The sequence below is a fragment of the Electrona antarctica genome (assembly GCF_951216825.1).
Source record: "Electrona antarctica genome assembly, chromosome: 4".
NCBI lineage: Eukaryota > Metazoa > Chordata > Actinopteri > Myctophiformes > Myctophidae > Electrona > Electrona antarctica.
Window position 1 is genome coordinate 15,917,567 of NC_136809.1, and position 19,542 is coordinate 15,937,108.

Consider the following 19,542-nt stretch of genomic DNA (forward strand, 5'->3'; position numbering starts at 1 on the left):
ACAGAAACATAATGTGTGTCCTATAGCATCGTTTAAATGCTTAATTTATAGTTTTAATGTGCAAATTAATCTTTTTTCAATACTCTAGAGGGTACTCTTATTTTGAAGAGATCGTCCACCGGAAGTCTTATATTTGCTCACTTAGATTTGCCAAAAGAACGCTGCTACACACTACACAGCACACACAGCGCAGATTGAAAGAAATAAACTTGTTATAGATTTTCTTTTCCCTTTTTGAACCTGGAACATGCGCTTTTCCTGTTTTGAAACGTAAGTGAAACATGTATTTAGTTTATGTCTGGACTATTCTGGAGCCTGCATGTTCTTGTATTATTTGTCCCCGTTTTATTTTGAAACTATGACACCTTAATGCAATCAGATAGGACTTTTCTGTTTGGATGTAGGCCTATGGGCTGTCAAGCCAAGGCCAGAAAGTAGTATTTTTTGCCACTCACACACGGTGTTCCCACATAACTTCTGAGTATGATGATGATGTCACACGTATACCCTCTATTCAATGGTGCTATTAACCAGTAAGACGCCCTGAGGGCGAGAAGAAACTGTCATAACAGGTCAGCTCCATAAGGGGGCCCGGGTAGCCTGTTTCGGGCCTGTTGAGAACTCTAGTTTTCGGCTGCCGGGCACAGCTGCACTAATAACTTTGGGGCATGCCCGTCTAGAGTTTAAATGGACAGGTATCAGTCAAAAGGGAGACATCGAAGACGAAGGACGGGTGGGAAAGGATCAACATATGGTATGTCAGAACAGGTCAGCTCCAGATATGTAGGTAGAGCGTGGAGCGAGTGATATCACGAGACGTGATGTCATGAGCCGTGACCATGAGGTGGTGACACACGGAAATGCAGGTTTTCCTATAGTAAAATACTTATTGCGACCTACGGTTGCAATAAGCTTAAAGTTATATACATTGCCTTACATTTAATTGGAGAATGGAGATGTAAGGCAGTCTTGGAGGTGTACTGTATGCTTTTGGAACTTGAAAGTTAAGCTCAGTATATACAAGGAATTCATCTGGTGTCGTAAATGCTTGGGACCTACTAATACAAATAGGCTATGCCAAATACCAGAGAATAAGCAAACAGTCACAAGAGAAGACTACTGTAGATAAGGTTCTGTGACTAAAAACAACGATTTTGATGTCAAACACTGCCCTCTGCTGGACCACACGCGCCAATCATATGTAAACGTTATTTAATTCAAGAAGAAAAAAAGGCGATACATGAAACGATATGATGATATCTTGTGTTAACAGTAGACGGCAGTCGAGAGCAGGAATTCCATGGAATTATTTAACAGATTATATAGTAATATTGCATCACTCAAACCAACATTTTGAACAATGCAGTACAGTAAGTCTCAGTCTCTTACTCTCTTCTCATTTCTTTCCCTTTTTTCTTCAGGTTTGTGCAGTCTCTCATGACTTTTGAGTAAAATAAGCCTGGTGTGTGTGTGTGTGTGTGTGTGTGTGTGTGTGTGTGTGTGTGTGTGTGTGTGTGTGTGTGTGTGTGTGTGTGTGTGTGTGTGTGTGTGTGTGTGTGTGTGTGTGTGTGTGTGTGTGTGTGTGTGTGTGTTACACTCTTATTACATTGTTACAATCCTATACATTTAGAAAGGCTACCACACTAAAATGAGAATATAAAGAGAAAACCTAGCCTAGTATGTAAAACTACAATCCTGCAGCAGTGTAGCCTCATATACTGTTATGTTACAGTTTCTCTAACATCTACAAAAATCTTATCTACTATTACGTGATTATTAAATTATCAACAATCTATGATGCCACACGCGCACCATATTTAACAGCTTTGCTTTTTTAAATGTATTTACTCGTTTTCGTCAAGATCACAACTTCATTTATCCGGTGATTTCCACACAGAAAACGCTTCATCATAATTGTACTTACTGTATTATAATAACTGTGCGTATTCTGCACATCAGCCAACAGGCGGCAGTCAAACAGCGCTGTGTCCATTAATAAGAGAATAGAAAAAGAGGTATAGGCTATACGCTCGTCTTTGTTTTGGTTAGACCTTTAAACTGAATGAAGGAGAAAAATACAAATAAGTCATTTTATTTTTCACACGGGTTAAGTCACCAGGTAAGGTTTCATTATTGCTCTTATGGATTGATGTTAAATATGGCTATTTATATGATTGAGAGGAGATTATTGTTTTATAAGATGAAAAATGATTATCTAAAAACAGTGGGCGTTTCTGCAGAAAATCGTCTATGTCCAGAGAATGATGTTATGTATATTGATAAGTAGAATATATTGATCATGTGAAAGTATGTGAGTGAATATATGTGAGTTACTATAGAAAAACTCACACTTTGCAAGGAAGGCATTAACACGAACACTGTTAGAGATTCTATTGCCTGCGTAAATTGCCTAAATAGAACCAATCCGAATACCCTTCCTCCCTTGCTTATGCATTATGATATAATACTGTATAATATGAATTATTACACTATTATTACATTGTAATAACAATCCTAAGATGATACAAGTATACTACTATAAGTTCAGAATATAAAGATACACTATATAGGCTAACCGACCTAATAATGTTGTTTTATGTCTGTGGTAACATCTACATTTTCTCCAATAAAAGTGCACACTTATTATATTAGTATAGGCTACAGTTTGATCACAAACCTGTGTGTGTGTGTGTGTGTGTGTGTGTGTGTGTGAGTGTGTGTGCGTGTGCGTGTGCGTGTGCGTGTGTGTGTGTGTGTGTGTGTGTGTGTGTGTGTGCACGTGCTGCAGAACTGCCATCACCATGACAGCCAAACGTCACCGCTTGATCACAGATTCATTCAAGGTGATGAAGAAATCACGGAAAGAGGACAAGCAAGAGAAGAGGTCTCCCTCTCCACCACCACAGCCAGGTGTGTGTGTGTGTGTGTGTGTGTGTGTGTGTGTGTGTGTGTGTGTGTGTGTGTTGGTGTGCGTGCGTGCGTGCATGCGTGTGTGTGTGTGTGTGGGGGGGGGGGGGGGGGAGAGAGAAAGAGAGAGAGAGAGAGAGAGCATGAGAAAGAGACTAATATCACATTGCATTAAAATATACAGTCTTTGTTGTGGTGTTATGCCACATATACCTCAGCAGCCAGAATCAAACTGGATACATTGCAATAAGTTGTTTTAAAAACTATGTAGTCACCTCATTTCAATATTACAATATCTACTAATCTTTAAATATGCATGAGAGCCAAAAATGGTGATTTACAAATGAAATTCAAACGCGTTCTTAATGGTGCAAAGAGGTTGACGGACATTGACTCAATTAATTAATTAATGATTTTGGAGAAATCACTAAATCCAACAAGGAACTTTTGTGTTGTACTTTAACAGTGTAAACACTTATTTTTTGTTGTGTGTGTGTGCCTTACAAAGTCAATATGCAGTAACTATGCACATAATCAAACTGATTAAAAAAATACTTTAAAGTGTTTAGTTATACAGGTTATTAGTATATATGTGATATTGTGCATCTGTTCATAAGGTAGGCTAGGTTTATCCCCCAAAATAATGAAGGCTGTTTGACCTTTGAGAGACAAAACAATAAATTAAAAGTAATTGTGTCCAAACATGTAGTTGCACTTTGGCTTTTTAGGGCAAATTGGCTCACCCTAGTTCAGTGATTCTAAACCTTTTTGAATGTCAAGGAGCCCCAGTTTAATATGCACTAGGCCCTAGTGAGTAGTGACTAGGGCTAGGTCTCTGACCCCCATTTGATACCACTTTTTTATCTCTGGGACCCCAATCTACACTTTAAAAACCTCTGTGTTCATTTAACTCTGTACAAACTTACACTCAGAGTTACAGACCTGTAAGCGTCCATTTGGACCCCTGGGGGTCCCCAGACCTGACGTTGAGGAACAGTAAAGGTGCGGCTATAGCTGAATGAGTAGAGAGGTGGCCTGGTATGCAGAAGGTCTGAGGTTTGATTCCTTGCCCTGGCAATGTGCAGAGGTGTCCTTGTCCCTGAGCAAGACACTAACTGTTATTGCCAACTGCTCCTGCTTCAATGCAGATACCACATTTCACTGTATGCAAATTTACAGTTACAAATAGCCCATTTATTCTTATATTGCTGATTTGGGGAGGATTTGTCGGATTTGTCGGATATGACAGTGCTGTGTTGTGACATTCATTGTTAAAAATGTAATCTGGCCCAGATAGTATTGCATCCTGGCATCCTGAGTTTACTAAAAGTAAAGCTAACTGAGAAAATAAAATAATAATTGAATCAATCAATCAATCAATCAATCAATCAATCAATCATCTGATTTGCATTGCATTTTGACCAACCAGAAGCTGACGCCACCATTATGTCAAACCGAGAGAAGGAACTGGAGAGGTTGAAACAATTTGACCTGGACTGGAGATACGGGCCCTGCACAGGTAATGTACAGACACATCATACATACATCCAACACTGTGGGAGGTCTGCACAGTTAATACAGAAGACACACCATACAAGTCCAGTACAGACTTAGGTCACATTCTCACCTAATACTTCGGTAGACTCGATGCAAATGGGCGGAGAAGTTAGGATTCTTGCATATTTAATTTGCTGCGGTTTGCCTTCACACTGCGCTGTATAACCACAGCAATTGGAAACGCAGTAGGGACCTTATCAATGTGTTCAATTCATAAACTATAGCCTACACAGTGATCTATGGTGTTAAAATTATACTCATAACGTGCATGTGCTGTCGGGACTGGACCTCTCTCTCTCTCTCTCTCTGAGACGGGACATCTTTGCGCTGCGTAAAATATGCCTTCTCCGTCTCCAACTGTGTTCAGCTCCTCACCCGCCACATTGTTGTCTTCATTTCCTTTATTTGCTGCGGATTACATTCACACCTGCACCGAATCGTAATCAAGTGCGATTGGAAGCGAAACGAAACCCCCGTTTTTGGTCGGAGTAGAATGCGGTTCTTTGATGCGCATTAGAATTCGAATGATGCTTCACACTTGCCAAACGAAGTGCACTTTCCGACAATGTGCAGCAGTTTTAATCGCAGTAAAGCTTTCTGGTGTGAAGGTCACCTTAGTCATTCATATAGCCCTTTATATACGACAGACACACATTCTGTACTTCTGACATGGTGGGAGGTGTGCACAAACTTTGATAGATTCTTAGGGAGACACCTTAGTTAACATCATCAATACTTCTTGTCAGTTGTCTTGACAGAAAGTGTAGTAACCATTGCCAACAGATACTTTAACTTCCTCAGCTGGTATAGCAATGTATACTTCAGTATTCTGACTATTAAGGAGATATCAGTGGGTAGTCAGTGTGTGTAAATACAGTATAACAAATATCCAATGGGTTTTGCCCCAGGACCTGTAGAACTGGGTGAATACATGAGCATTCTACAGGAGTATCATCTTGTCAATTGTGATGTTCTGACAGAAATTAATGACTCTCTCTCTCTCTCTCTCTCTCTCTCTGTTTCTCTCTCTCTCTCTCTCTCTCTCTCTCTCTCCTCCAGGCATCACTAGGCTGGAGAGGTGGGACAGAGCTCAGCTCCATGGTCTGAACCCCCCTGAGGAGATCAGAACCCTGCTTCTCTGCACACACGTCGATGCCGAGTACACCCAGAGGTAACGTATGCATGCACGCACGCACGCACGCACGCACGCACGCACGCACGCACGCACGCACGCACGCACGCACGCACGCACGCACGCACGCACACACGCACGCACATAAAGACCCCCAGTGCTCTCAGGTAGCGCACACACCCAGTACACCCCGACGTGTATATTTCTGTAAGCGATTCCCACCAAAGTCGAGTTTCCTGAATCCCACCAAAGTTGAGTGCGGTACAAAGTTGAGCGCGGTACAAAGTTGAGCGCGGTACAAAGTTGAGCGCAGTACAAAGTGACGCGTTGTGAGCTTGTATATCTGCTCTTATTGAAAAGCCAACGTCCAAATCTAAAATGACCCAGATGCTTTCCCGGTTTTAATGGGTTAAATGCCAGCCAGACTTACAGTACCATGTGTGTACCCCACACACACACACACACACACACACACACACACACACACACACACACACACACACACACACACAGTGTGTGTGTGTGTGACTGTGTGTGTGTGTGTGTGTGTGTGTGTGTGTGTGTGTGTGTGTGTGTGTGTGTGTGTGTGTGTGTCACACACACACACACACACACACACACCTATAGAGAGAGATTCATAGTAGCAATTGATGTTCCATGATAATGATTGCATCTTTGTTTTACAGTTTATGGAAAAACTACGCCTTGTGATGGAATGTCAGCAGAAGACATCAACAAATGAGCAGTGAATGTCAACAGCTGTATTTTGTATTCTATTGTATGTCCTTCTGCTTTTCTTTTTTTACTACACACTACATTTTTATTAAAAAGAATAATGTCCAACTGGAAGATAAAGAATCAAGAGGGTTTATTTGTTAATCACTCATAGAGGTGCAAGCAGTGAAATGTAGGCCTTTCTCTTCTTCTTTCGTGTATCATCCTCAAATGTCCAACTCAGTATCGAGTAGCCACGCCCTTGTCTCTGGTCCCATGTAGAAGAGGCTGGCCTCCGAAGGTGGTCTGTACAGGGGGCAGGTGTTAATTATGTGTTCGGCAGACTGCTCAGGCTCGCCACACTCGCATGCTGCACTGTCTGTCAAGCCCCACTTCTTCATTGCTGATTTGAAGCAGCCGACTCCAATGCACAGGGCCCATTGCAGGCGTGGTAGGTCCTCTCCTTCAACGGCATCATCACCCGGGTCACAGATGTAGCGGTGGATACGGGAGGGCCCAGCAGACTCCCACTCCTGCTTCCAGGATGCCGCCAGCCATGCACTGGTGGATGAGTCCTCCGGGAAGGAACGTAGCATCTCTTGTGCCGCCTTGTTGTAAGGGTGCGGGACTTGAGTCTGTTTGGAGGCTCTATTTCCACTGTAATGTTGTGCAGGATACGCCAGTCGTGTATCTTGGCTTTCCTTGCTAGCTTGATGGTAGCAGCCTCTCGTCAGAGGCCGGCCGGGGAAATTCCTGCAAGGACAGGCAGGTAGGACACAGGAGTGGGCTTCAGGCAGCCAGCCAGGCTTTTCCTGTATTGTATGAACTGCACAAATCTGCATGCACGTATGCCCACACACGGGCACGCACACACACACAGGCACGCACGCACGCACGCTATATTGTACAGTATACTCTCGAGTCTCGATATATGTATACCGGTATCTTTACTACTTTTATCATGAGTACCACAGACGAAGTCCAAATTTCAGACTGACCCCTCCACGCCAAATTGTGCACACTCCCTGGATGCTCCCTGGACCTCTGCCCCAAACTTTTTTTTATCCTCCAGAATCCTCCAGATTCTGTCTGTAGAAAAGGCTCTGGCAGTGGAAAAGTACTGAGCCAATTGAACACTATGGCAACCCCAGCCTAGGCTTGATTAGGGGAATTCCATACACCTGCTAAAGCCCCCACACCTGTAACTTGATTAGAGCAGTCTCCAAACTCCCCACTCAGTCACTCACTCACACAGACAGTCATTCCAAGCAGAGACTCTCCACTTCACCAGGACTTTTCCTCCTTTCCACCGTTCAAGATCACTACAGTCCTTCCAATGTGTACAGTCCTTCAGTGTGTGCCTAGATGCACATATGTAAGTTTCCTTGTACTTTGAGTTAGATGTTTACAGACAGGTGAATTTATACTTTAGTTGTATTAGGAGGAATGTTTGTGAGCCATGTTAATTCCTAGCCTCCATTAGCCGTGTGCATTATTAGTGTGGTTGCCCTAAAGGGCAACTAGACTATTGTAATTGTAACACTTTATTATTTTTTCATTTACTGGAGTAACCCTAAACTTTGTATCACTACTCCTCCCACAGTTTTGACTGTACGCACTTGAGCCATATGTCATTGACCGGCTTCATCGGGAATGGTGTGCTTGTATTTTTTTAAGAGAAATGTTATATAGTTTAATTGATATGAATTTATTAGTGATTTAAATTTCCCCATTGACATGAATGGGAAAGTGCGAAAAATAACATTCAAGTATTTTTTCCTCGGAGACTGTAAGGGCTATAGTTACAAAAAAAAGTTAGGTTCATAATAATTACTAAAATTAATTAACTTATAATGTTATCGTTCGGCCTCATGGTGGCGCTATAACAGCCCACTTTACCTTTTGGCTTATAACTCTTGAACCATCAAAATTATTTTTCCCTGGCTTCCTTGGGTCATGACGCATCTCCCCATATAGGCCACGCCCATTTGCGTCATGATAGATTTTCCGCCATTTTGAATTTTCTCCAAAACACACTTTTTGTTCCTCCTCCTACAGATTTCGTCCAAATCTCACAAAAATCGGCACACATGATCTCAGGACCCATCCGATTAAAACACCAACTGCAGAATTTTGGTAGTGCGTATCGTTCGGCCGTAATCGTCGTCCGAAGATAGTAGGAGGGGCCTATTTTACAAAAAATGACATAAATCACGAACGGAATGTCCGATCCATCCCAAATTTGAATCACATGTCGCGGGTGGCTCAATCAACCAAGTACCAAAAGCAAATGTAACCGTTTGTCGCAAAAACATGATTTTTGGGGGATAAATCCCCTCCGAATTACTTACGCATGATCGCAGGGGTGACGCGACATTGTAATTGGCTGGCAATATCAGTGGGAGGGGCATATGTAAGCCACTGCGGCAACCACACTTTGCAATTTTTTAAAATTGAGACCTTTCTAGTTAGCCAATGCTCTGTGCATTTAATGTCAGTTGGTAGTTCTTTAAGCCAAACTGTGATTTATGTTTATGATGATTGCATATTGATGTTGAATGTTATTCCTGTCTCTACTTGTAAACTGTGATTGATATTATTATTATCTTCTGTTTTAGACCACACACGTCCAATGTTATGGCCATGTACCCTGTGTTACCAGTAAAGCACGCTGTGATTTCAAGTCCTGTGTCCGTGTTCTGATCGACACCCCATACTGGTGAAAGTATCCAAACCACCCACCGTACTCCACTACACTGTCCAAAAATCACGCAAATTGTTACACTATCTCTATAGTCAAGATGGATCTGTCCGAAATTTCATATTCCATCCTAATTGGCTAACATTGGCTTTCAAAGTTTGCAGATTTGGCCCGTTTTGAACAAAAAGCCTCAAATCATGAACGCAGCGTGCAGTTTACGTGAAATCTTTCATGCACTTTCCTAGTAGGTTGAGGAATATATCCCACCCTTTTCACATTGGCCTGTTATAGCTCCACCAACAATTTTTTGGAACAAAATGCCTGTAACGGACCCGCAGTCGAGACTTTTAATGTCTGCCGCACAGGAGCGGGAGCAGCAGAGGAAGCTCCAGGCTGCCGCACAGGAGCGGGAGCAGCAGACTGAGCAGAGGAAGCTCCAGGCTGCCGCACAGGAGCGGGAGCAGCAGTGGAAGCTCCTGGCTGTCAGAGGAGCAACAAAAGGAGATCCACCACTGACACGAGCAGCTAGAGGAGCACCACTGCAACAAGGACGACGACCAGATGAAGTACAGGCATCCGTACCCAAGGTGGGAGGAGGAATCATGGTGGGAGAAGGGTGGTTCAGATTATTGCTACCTATTGTGAAAATCTTAAATGCGTCTGGGGTCACATGATTTTATGTACAAATAATTTGATCTAAAGGGTTTTAAAAAGCACTTATTTTTGGTGGGAGTGTAACGGACCCGCAGTCGAGACTTTTAATGTGAAGGTGCTTTTCTTGGTGGTGTCATATATGCAAAAACATGGAGCCCAAACTGGCCCAATCTTGTCATGATTGGGCCAGCTGCAGAGAATCTGGTGATGGGGAATTAGGCTCAGCTGTGGTGCTGGGGTTAAATGCTGCCTCAGGTTGAGGAAGGGACACTATGGCAACAGATATTGCAGCAGAGTAACGTAACAGAACAGAAGTGTTCAAAGGGTTTGTGGACCATGGACCGTCACCGGATGGAAAGGCCTAAGGAAAGGACTCACAGCCAAACTTTATGAAACAAATGGACGCCATGCAATGAAGCACACGCCACTTTAGCACCCAGCTGGAAAGGGGACAAGGTGAATTTCTTTAATGGTTATTTGGTCTGACTGGGTCTTATTCTTGTGGTTTATTGTTGTGGTTTTCATATTGCATTTTGATATGGTAGTTTTAAGCTATGCACTGTATGGCTTTTATTGGTTATGTAATTATGGTTTATGGGAATGTTTGTTGCTGATATTAAGATTTTTGATATGTTTATTGATTATTGTCTGATTTATGATACATTTTATGCCTGTTTCTTGTACAGTTCTACGTTGATTACCAATAAGAACTTCAAAATCATCAGTTCAGTCTTCAACCTCTCATGGCCAGCTGGGTCCGCTACAGTAGAACTTTACCCGGAATGGACTCATCACTCATCTCTACATCCACCTGCAATCCACTCTGGGGCTGCCATCAACCAAACTCAACTAACCCTGTTGTATGGATCCGGTGAACAATTGCATTAACACAAACACGCACAACAGAATGGAACGTTACGAAACAAGGACTGCTACAATATGCATTTTCACAGTAGCTGAATTCAATTTTAGTTTGTGGTTCTATGATGTACACGCCAGTGAAGATACATATTTTGCCAAAGGTTTTGTATAATTTAAGGTGTTGAATTTACAATACAAGTTAAAGGTACATTTGTTTACGGTGTTATATTTAAGGTCTTTATTTACTTGCTCTCATAGCCAGGTTTATTATTGTAATTTCACATAGGCCATTATTAGCATGGCTGCAAAGGATTCAGAGATGGACTCAGGAAAGGTTGATGATGTGGTAAAAAGGCTTCTCTGCTTATATGACGAGTGGAAGGTCATTGTACGCACAGCAAGAACGCAGTTAAAGTCAAAGTCCAATGCTGAGAGTGACCTAGGAATTCTAATTGAAACACTGGTTAAGAGTAAAGAAGACATTTCGAGACTATATGATGAAATCAGAGAATACATCACACCTGATATTGTGATAAAACGACGAGTTGAGGCATGTAAATGTATTTCAGAGGACATTTTTAAAATAGAATACAAGAGGTTTCTAGATGATGAATTTAATGGAATCTTAGTGCAAAAACGGTTTAAAGTACTGCTTGACTGTGAGCCTCACTCCTTTGGCCCTCCAACACAAATCAATTCCAGATAGGGCGGTCATTCTACACCGGCTTTGGTGGTAGCCAGCCATGTGGAGGCAGCAGAGCTTGCTGCAAGGGAAGCGGAAGTAAAGAAACGGAAGGAGCAGATGAGCTGGACGGAGCAGTTTGAAGGTGGACGGAAGGAGCAGATGAGCTGGACGGAGCAGATTGAAGCTGGACGGAAGGAGCAGATGAGCTGGACGGAGCAGATTGAAGCTGGACAGAAGAAGCAGAAGACATGGACAGAGCAGTTTGAGCAGGAGCGGGAGCAGCAGAGGAAGCTCCAGGCTGCCGCACAGGAGCGGGAGCAGCAGAGGAAGCTCCAGGCTGCCGCACTGGAGCGGGAGCAGCAGAGGAAGCTCCTGGCTGTCAGAGGAGCAACAAAAGGAGATCCACCACTGCCAGACACAACAGTTTGGTCGGGTGCTCCGGATCGCAAAGAGGAAAAGGGCATCGAGGAACAGCTGGAGGTGAATGAGGGAGAGGCAGCAGTGAAGCCCAAAGACTCAGCCCAGCAGGGTGCAACGGCCGTAGCCTCAGATCCCAAGAGGCCAGGGGAATCAGTTGGAGCTGGTGTTCTGCAGGTCGGAGGGGCCGAGCCTCATGCCATCCCTCAGAATCAAGTTCAAGCTGAGGGCCAGGCCCCCAAAGCAGTGGCTGCCAAGGAAGACACCCTGACTGCTTTATTAGCGACACGAGCAGCTAGAGGAGCACCACTGCAACAAGGACGACGACCAGATGAAGTACAGGCATCCGTACCCAAGGTGGGAGGAGGAATCATGGTGGGAGAAGGGTGGTTCAGATTATTGCTACCTATTGTGAAAATCTTAAATGCGTCTGGGGTCACATGATTTTATGTACAAATAATTTGATCTAAAGGGTTTTAAAAATCACTTATTTTAAATAACGGACCTGCAGTCGAGACTTTTAATGTGAAGGTGCTTTTCTTGGTGGTGTCATATATGCAAAAACATGGAGCCCAAACTGGCCCAGCTGCAGAGAATCTGGTGATGGGGAATTAGGCTCAGCTGTGGTGCTGGGGTTAAATGCTGCCTCAGGTTGAGGAAGGGACACTATGGCAACAGATATGGCAGCAGAGTAACGTAACAGAACAGAAGTGTTCAAAGGGTTTGTGGACCATGGACCGTCACCGGATGGAAAGGCCTAAGGAAAGGACTCACAGCCAAACTTTATGAAACAAATGGACGCCATGCAATGAAGCACACGCCACTTTAGCACCCAGCTGGAAAGGGGACAAGGTGAATTTCTTTAATGGTTATTTGGTCTGACTGGGTCTTATTCTTGTGGTTTATTGTTGTCGTTTTCATATTGCATTTTGATATGGTAGTTTTAAGCTATGCACTGTATGGCTTTTATTGGTTATGTAATTATGGTTTATGGGAATGTTTGTTGCTGATATTAAGATTTTTGATATGTTGTCTATTGATTATTGTCTGATTTATGATACATTTTACGCCTGTTTCTTGTACAGTTCTACGTTGATTACCAATAAAAACTTCAAAATCATCAGTTCAGTCTTCAACCTTTCATGGCCAGCTGGGTCCGCTACAATGCCTCAAATCATGAACACAGCGTGCCATTTACGTGAAATCTTTCACAGACTTTCCTACTAGGATGAGGAAAGACGAAATGGCACCCTTTTCACATTGGCCTATTATAGCGCCACCAAGAGGCCACGACCTGACCTGCCCTGGTGGAGACCTGTGCCCCAAGGGGCACTTTTTGTAATATTGCAAACAACCCACACCACCTCTATGACCCACACACACACTTGACGTTATAACTTATGACCTTATAGGTTAATGTATTGGCTGCAGACTGCAGTCATTCATCCATCTCTCAACGGGTGGAGGGGGAGGAGGGGGAGGAGGGCAGGCTTTGCGGTTCACACATCGTCGCGTTGTTCTAAAATGGTCCACAGCGCTGCCAGTCAGTCCAGCTGGGACGCTGATTGGCTCTTTAAATGTTGACTTGTGGGCAGCTTGTGGGGCGACAGCAGACGCATGGTGCCATGATTGGACAAAACGGGCTCAGATGGGTACTGAATAGAGAATCCCTCAACCCGATTGGCTGCTGCACGTGTCTGTCCTGTGGGAAAGCCCCCGGATTTCTATTCACTGCTCAACACTCATATCCGGCCTAGATAACCAGCCCCCCGCTCACACAACCCGGTGAACCCGCACAATCATAGCTAGATTATTTACCGTATGTGTCAGAGGTGCCCACTGCCCACCCAGCCCGCATGGATTTATAGGGCACAACATATAAATCACTGCTTCAATATTGCAATACTTGTACAATAAAATAAAAATGCAGATTTTCAAACTGCCTTTTTCCCAATTAAGCCTTGCATAACAAATCTGCTAAAACGAAAATAGCTTTACTGAAGCACAATTCAAGTTTTTCATAATCATCTAACCAAAAAAATAGTTGACATTTTACAAAATAATAGATGTCTTAATTCACACACACATGCGGCCAACTTCCGTGCCCGGCCTAGCCTAGACCGGATCTGCAAGCTCACAACCCAAATGGACCCTATAGTCTAGTATGAATCGGGCATTTAAAATAGCAGATGTACAAGCTCACAACGCGTCGCTACCGCGACGCGTTGTGAGCTTGTACATCTGCTATTTTCCACGAAACCGGGCTGAATTTGACGCCCTGCATGACGTTGTGCGTCCAACGGTTTCCTGCCTGTATCTGGTGCTGCTGCAGCCACAGGGACGCTAAACAGCAAACACCGTTAAATCACGTTTCATCATCACATCACAACCCAACGCAACGACACGCCGCCGAGCCTTATCTAACAGTTTAATGTTTAACCCGGCGCGTTAGTGTGTCGTTTTAGTAATATTTATTCGTCGCGGCTGAAAAAGAAAAATGACCGCCTCGTCGTTGCTGTAAAATGTTATTATTTCCAGTCATGCTGTAAAGGTTAACGGAGGCAACAACAGCCGTCATTTAAACGCTGGTTTACTGCGGTGGTGGACGGAGTATTATTACATCACTGACGACACGGTGCTTTTTGGTCTTTTTTTAATATATATATATATTTTGTTTTTGAACAGTATAGTGCTACAGTAAGGTTTCCCAGCGACATACAACATCCATATAACACCGGTAAGTAGCCTACAGCTTACAAGTAGCCTACACATATACATACAGACACGCACAGGCTGGGGCTGACAGACTGGGATTATGATCCAGATACTTCTAACCACAGACTGGTGGACTGTTAGCTTGCAATGCTAGCAGCTATACTAGCATCGATCTGCCTCATTTTATGTTCCATTTAAACAGTGGCCACGGATATGATGGTCCTTATAACAATTCCATGGAACATGAAACATTGTGCCACACGATGTTGTGTGTATTAATAATATCGCCTGCTGTAAAATGTCAGTCTGTTCAGAATTATATGGTGGCATTGGTGGATGATGATGTTACACACCATCATTATTATCATCATCATTAAGGTTGGAATGTTTTGAGCTCAATGCATGCATAGGCTAAAAGATAGCCATCAATTTGGCCTATACATCACCATAACCTGTGTTTACAAGCATCAGGAGGCAGGACTATTTATTATAGGCTGCAATTATTGATTTTTCTAGCAATCACTTTTTCGATTAATCAAATATAAATAAATACATGTGATGATCTAGATTCTACAAGGTCACAGCATTTTCGTCTTGTAAATTGTCTGTTATATTCGGTTAAATTGATGAGTATGACTAACTATATCTGCTTCACCCCTAGTCAGGACATAAGAACACTTATGTTTTCTGGCTGATAGTATAATGGTCTCCCTGTGGATTAAGAGGCTTTATTCCTTTTCAGACCCATGGAAAATAAATTACCCTTCATTAACTGCTGAAAGGATGGGGAAATAATTCAGCCTATCGTGATTGTATCCTTAATTTGAGGACAACCAGGCTGCAGGCAGCCTAAAATAGACTCTCACGAGCAGCTCTGATGGGGCACAATTACAGCAGTGATGTTTGACTTCACAGCCCCAGTTACTGGTTCATATCTCAAGGGGTCGTGAGTCTCTTGTGTAGGCACAGATTTTGTTTTGTGGCCTGGTTACAAGTAGTAGATTCTTCATTATTACCCCCATGTGGCCAGGTGGTGTAAGTGTAACTGTGTGTAATGTTCACATAATGGGTGCACAGTGCACACACACTGTAAACGTTTACAGGACAGTAGTTCTTAATCTTTGCCCCCCGTCCCCATATATATCTTCTCTACCCCTTCATCCTCCCTATCATTATCTGCCCTCGCTCCATCCTCACCCCTCCTCGCCTTCCCCTCTTCCTGCTCCTCCTCTCTTGCTGCCTCTGTCATGGTCTTATTGTTCCCACCTCCCCCTTCCTCTTGTCGACCATTCTCTCGTTGGCACCCTCCCCATCTGGTCCCTTCTTTCCTTCTGCCGCCCCCTCTCTCATCTCATTTTCTGTCACTTCCTCCCTCCCCCTCTCCTTTTTTCACTGACCCCTCTCCCCTCAAACATTTCCCTCGTTCTCCCCTCCTCTCTGCGCTCTCCCTTCCCCTCTCTCCTTATTTCCCCCCCCCAATCCCTCCTTCATCCCTTCTCTTCACTCTTCCCTATTTTTCCTTCTATTCTCCCCCTATAACTCCTTCATTCTCTTCTTTCTACCCCTACATCTCTCTCTCCCTATCACCCCCTTCCCCTCTCTCGCCTTCTTTTCTGCCCCTCTATCCCTCTGTCATCCCCTCCCTCTCTCCCCCTCCCCTCCTCTCTCTGCCCCCCCCTCCCCCCCCCCCTCTCTCCCCTCATCCCACTGCCTCCCCTCCTTCTAACCCCTGTACCTCTTATTCCACCTTCCCACTCCCGTCTCCCGTATCCCTCCATCTCCTGGGTTGCAGGGGATGGACAATGCCCATACCAAGACGGTGGAGGAGGTCCTGGGGTTCTTCGGCGTCAACGAGACCACGGGCCTGAGCATCGAGCATCTGAGGAAGAGCAGAGAGCGATGGGGCCCCAACGGTACGTGAAGATGATGATGCGTTTCCAAACTATTCATTTCTTTTAACCACATGAATTCCTAGCATTCCTATTCTGCGGGTGACTACTATCTCAAAATAGCCGGTTCACAATCTCACAGGCTATTTTGGGGTGTAGATATTTAGTGCCGAGTGCAAAAAGTCTAGTATAGAGGTCGGTTACTTACTACTAAGTATACAGTATCTGTAGGGTTTACGTGGATGTTATCGTAAAATGAAACGGACCAGGAAAGGGGTCATGCTGTCACAAACAGGGTTTGAAACACGCTGTGCGCTGTGACCCTGTGAGGTCAACACAATTGTTTTTCTTTGTGTGTTTTGGAGATGCATAAATACGTTGCTGTTTTTTCTCAGAACATCCAATAATCACACAGCTCAGTCAACAGTATATCCTTAACACTTTAACTGCCTAGCATCAGTTGGGACCAGTACATAGACCTTGTCCAGCTATTTGTGGCTTCAGAGCCCTTTTCAAGGTGACACAGTGACTCCATCTTGTTGTGCAGATAGCATAGCATCTAACTGAAACATTCATGGGAGGATCGCCAACCACCTGAGGCATGAATTATTCTACAGACGGGACCGCGATGGGCCGTCAAAAACGCTGTTTTGATCGTAATCTGTGATTTAGATTCAGAGATATCAGCATTAGAAGATTTTTCCTCCGGTCCGCTAAAATGGAGGGGGAACACTTTTGATGACGGACCAACTGGAAGTGTTTTCAAAAGTTGCACAATAGATGCTCCTAGACTGTAGTCTGTAGTGTATCGCTAGCCGATATCAAACAATTAAAAGGCTTAAAAGTCGGATCATCTCCGTCCTGGTTTCTGGTCAATTATCTTTACCTGATGTTGAAAGTAAAGTGAAGTGGCCACTGAAGTGGATAGCCTCTTGATGACGACAAAACAAATAGTGCAGTGAGACAATTTAAATACCATCATGGAGCACGCTATCTCTTTGCATCCTTTAATTGGTGAAGTTTAAGAATGGACAAAAGTGTTAAGGTTTAACATGTATTTAATCAAATTGCATAAGTATTACAGATTGAATATAATATGAATTACATGAGATCTCATGGGCGTCAAATTTCTTTCCCTTCCAGTTAAGTACAATCACCAATGTGCCAAGGCAAGAAGTCTGCGCAATTGGTCAATGCTATCCCTCACCCATATACTGTTTAACAATGCAAAGGGTGAATTCTGAAGAGTCATCGATTCTGTATGTCCCCTCCTCAGTAACTTCTGCTTTTCCTCAGGGTTATTTTATGATCATTTTAGTCAGTTAACCTGCAGGGACAGAGAACATACATACAACATATAGAGAATATGGAACTGTGGTGACACATGGACACTGAGGCCCCTATCCGGTATTTTCCATCCATTGCTCAATACTTTCTGAGCATCAACTTAAAAGACCACTTTTTAACATCTCTTCACATAATTGGTCCTCACTAATGTTCATGATAAAATACCACAATTTTTTCCTACTCTGTCTGTCTCATAGGAGGGCTGTGAACAGTTCAGAAACCTGTCCACCAGTGACTTTATCGTTGGACAGATTTTAAACAAGATTTATTTATTTTTGTATTATCGTGAGAACGATGGCTTCCATTTTCGCATTGCAACTTTTCAGGAATAGAAAGCTTGCAGTTTCTATTAGCTTGGATTCCCCATTGATGATGTCACTGGTGGACAGGTTTCTGAACTGCCCACAGCCCTCCTATGAGACAAAGACTGAATAGAAAATAATTGTGCCATTTTATCATTATTAGTGAGGACCAATTATATGAAGAGAGGTTGAAAAGTGGTAAAGTGTCTTGTGCACACAATATGGGGGCTTTCGGTTCTGTGAGGGGAGACATTGTTACATTATAATGGACAAACACAGTATACACGTAATCATTTAGGTAAAAGGTTAAACATGGATAAACAATATCATAGCATACTCATAATGTTTAGTAAAATTGTTTTGATCACATTATGCCATAACTAATTGGCCTTTATTTAAGATTAATGATTCAGACAATAATATGATTAACTGGATATAATAAATGGATCTCTCAACCAACAAACCATCAAAATCCCCCTTTTCACATGGGTATAATAAATGGATCTCTCAACCAACAAACCATTAAAATCCCCCTTTTCACGTGGGTTTCCCACGTGACCACTCGGTCACAGTAATATTTGAAACATAATATCTTCCTGGGCTTATTATGGGAGAGTCCCCTTTTTAGATGGGTGGTGTGGTCATTGGTTACCCACGTGGGAGGCATGAGGTTGGATTCAGGTGGTCACACATGCATTTCGTACAGTCCTCCATGGCCAGCCCTCTAGCCGAGACAAGCCCAACAGCCAGCTAGGGCTTCTCAAGGGGACATTAATGTATGTATTTGGGACGAAAATCAATATTCTGTGGGATGCAGACGAGGCGAAGAGGATCAAACCCGTGGGCATGAAACCACTGTACGAGTTGTTAAATATCATATTTACAGAAGGCTTAATAAAAGTTACCACCGGCAGTAGTGATCATCCTCCGGATAGAACATAATTGCAAACATGCTGTTCTATTCGCTGCTAAACGCAGCAGAACAAGATGGAGAACAGACATGCTATACTGCACCCAACTGTATCGGAAAATAGCCGAATCCGCTACAAGCTTTGGAGGAGAAACTTGCTGTCTACTTTCCATGGCTCACCTAAACATTGCTTTGAGCTCCACAGAGTAGTTAATGTTATGATTCAATTATGATTAGGATTGTGATATTAAAGATAAGATAGTAATGCTAAAGGGAACAAGCATTTCAATTAATACACACTTTTAAAAGGGAGCCATTGTTCGTTAAAATCAAACGTTTTAATCGTTCACCTTTGGCATCCGAATACAACTCATAATATTCCCAAATGCAAGAGGTTATGTTTTCCTTTCCTTTGACACTAAAGCCATGCTGGCATTAATTTCACCCATGCGGTGACCTGTAAAAGACGACTGAGGGTTATTTAATCCAATAATTGTCCTTTATTAACCTCTCTATAACGGTTCATTAGGTTCAACTCATCTCAATTAAATGTCTCCTTGCCTGCACCTACACCTTCACGGCAAGAAAGCGCCTAGAGCCGGCGTCTCTTCCGGGTTTTTAACCAGCTGGTGGATGGAAATGACGCTCGCGCGCGGCTTCAACTTGTAGCGTCGGCAAAGCGTTTCATTTTTTTTGCCGACGCTACAAGTTGAAGCCGCGTGCAATCATTTCCATCCTCAACCTGCTGTTA

At 43.3% G+C, this 19,542-nt stretch overlaps 2 protein-coding genes across 9 annotated transcripts in view; both read left to right on the forward strand.

Moving 5' to 3' along the window:
• Positions 1-2,025: 2,025 nt before the first annotated feature.
• On the forward strand, positions 2,026-6,472 carry pold4 (DNA polymerase delta 4, accessory subunit). Its single transcript, XM_079499631.1, has 5 exons — positions 2,026-2,119; positions 2,789-2,910; positions 4,337-4,426; positions 5,524-5,635; positions 6,283-6,472. The coding sequence occupies exons 2-5, from the start codon at positions 2,802-2,804 to the stop codon at positions 6,305-6,307; spliced, it is 336 nt and encodes a 111-aa protein (XP_079355757.1). The 5' UTR covers positions 2,026-2,119; positions 2,789-2,801; the 3' UTR covers positions 6,308-6,472.
• A 1,078-nt stretch (positions 6,473-7,550) lies between these two features.
• The window catches only part of LOC306922215 (sarcoplasmic/endoplasmic reticulum calcium ATPase 2), a 45,999-nt gene continuing 34,007 nt past the window's right edge, over positions 7,551-19,542 (forward strand). Inside the window, exons 1-5 of one of the 8 annotated variants that reach the window (XM_079499623.1) lie at positions 7,551-7,685; positions 9,377-9,412; positions 11,479-11,621; positions 11,913-11,985; positions 16,136-16,256. In XM_079499623.1, coding sequence (XP_079355749.1) covers positions 7,647-7,685; positions 9,377-9,412; positions 11,479-11,621; positions 11,913-11,985; positions 16,136-16,256 — 412 coding nt within the window. In that variant the 5' untranslated portion in view covers positions 7,551-7,646. Of the gene's footprint in view, positions 7,686-9,302; positions 9,599-11,478; positions 11,622-11,668; positions 11,986-13,969; positions 14,366-16,135; positions 16,257-19,542 lie in introns of those variants that run through there. The other 7 variants (XM_079499621.1, XM_079499625.1, XM_079499624.1 and 4 more) reach the window with 7 other exon arrangements.

Excerpts from the sequence above, each read along its gene's own strand:
- pold4 (XM_079499631.1), top strand. The coding sequence starts at position 2,802 with ATGACAGCCAAACGTCACCGCTTGATCACAGATTCATTCAAGGTGATG. Across the intron at positions 2,911-4,336 it reads CTCTCCACCACCACAGCCAG|AAGCTGACGCCACCATTATG; the intron begins GTGTGTGTGTGT and ends TTGACCAACCAG. Across the intron at positions 5,636-6,282 it reads GATGCCGAGTACACCCAGAG|TTTATGGAAAAACTACGCCT; the intron begins GTAACGTATGCA and ends TTTGTTTTACAG.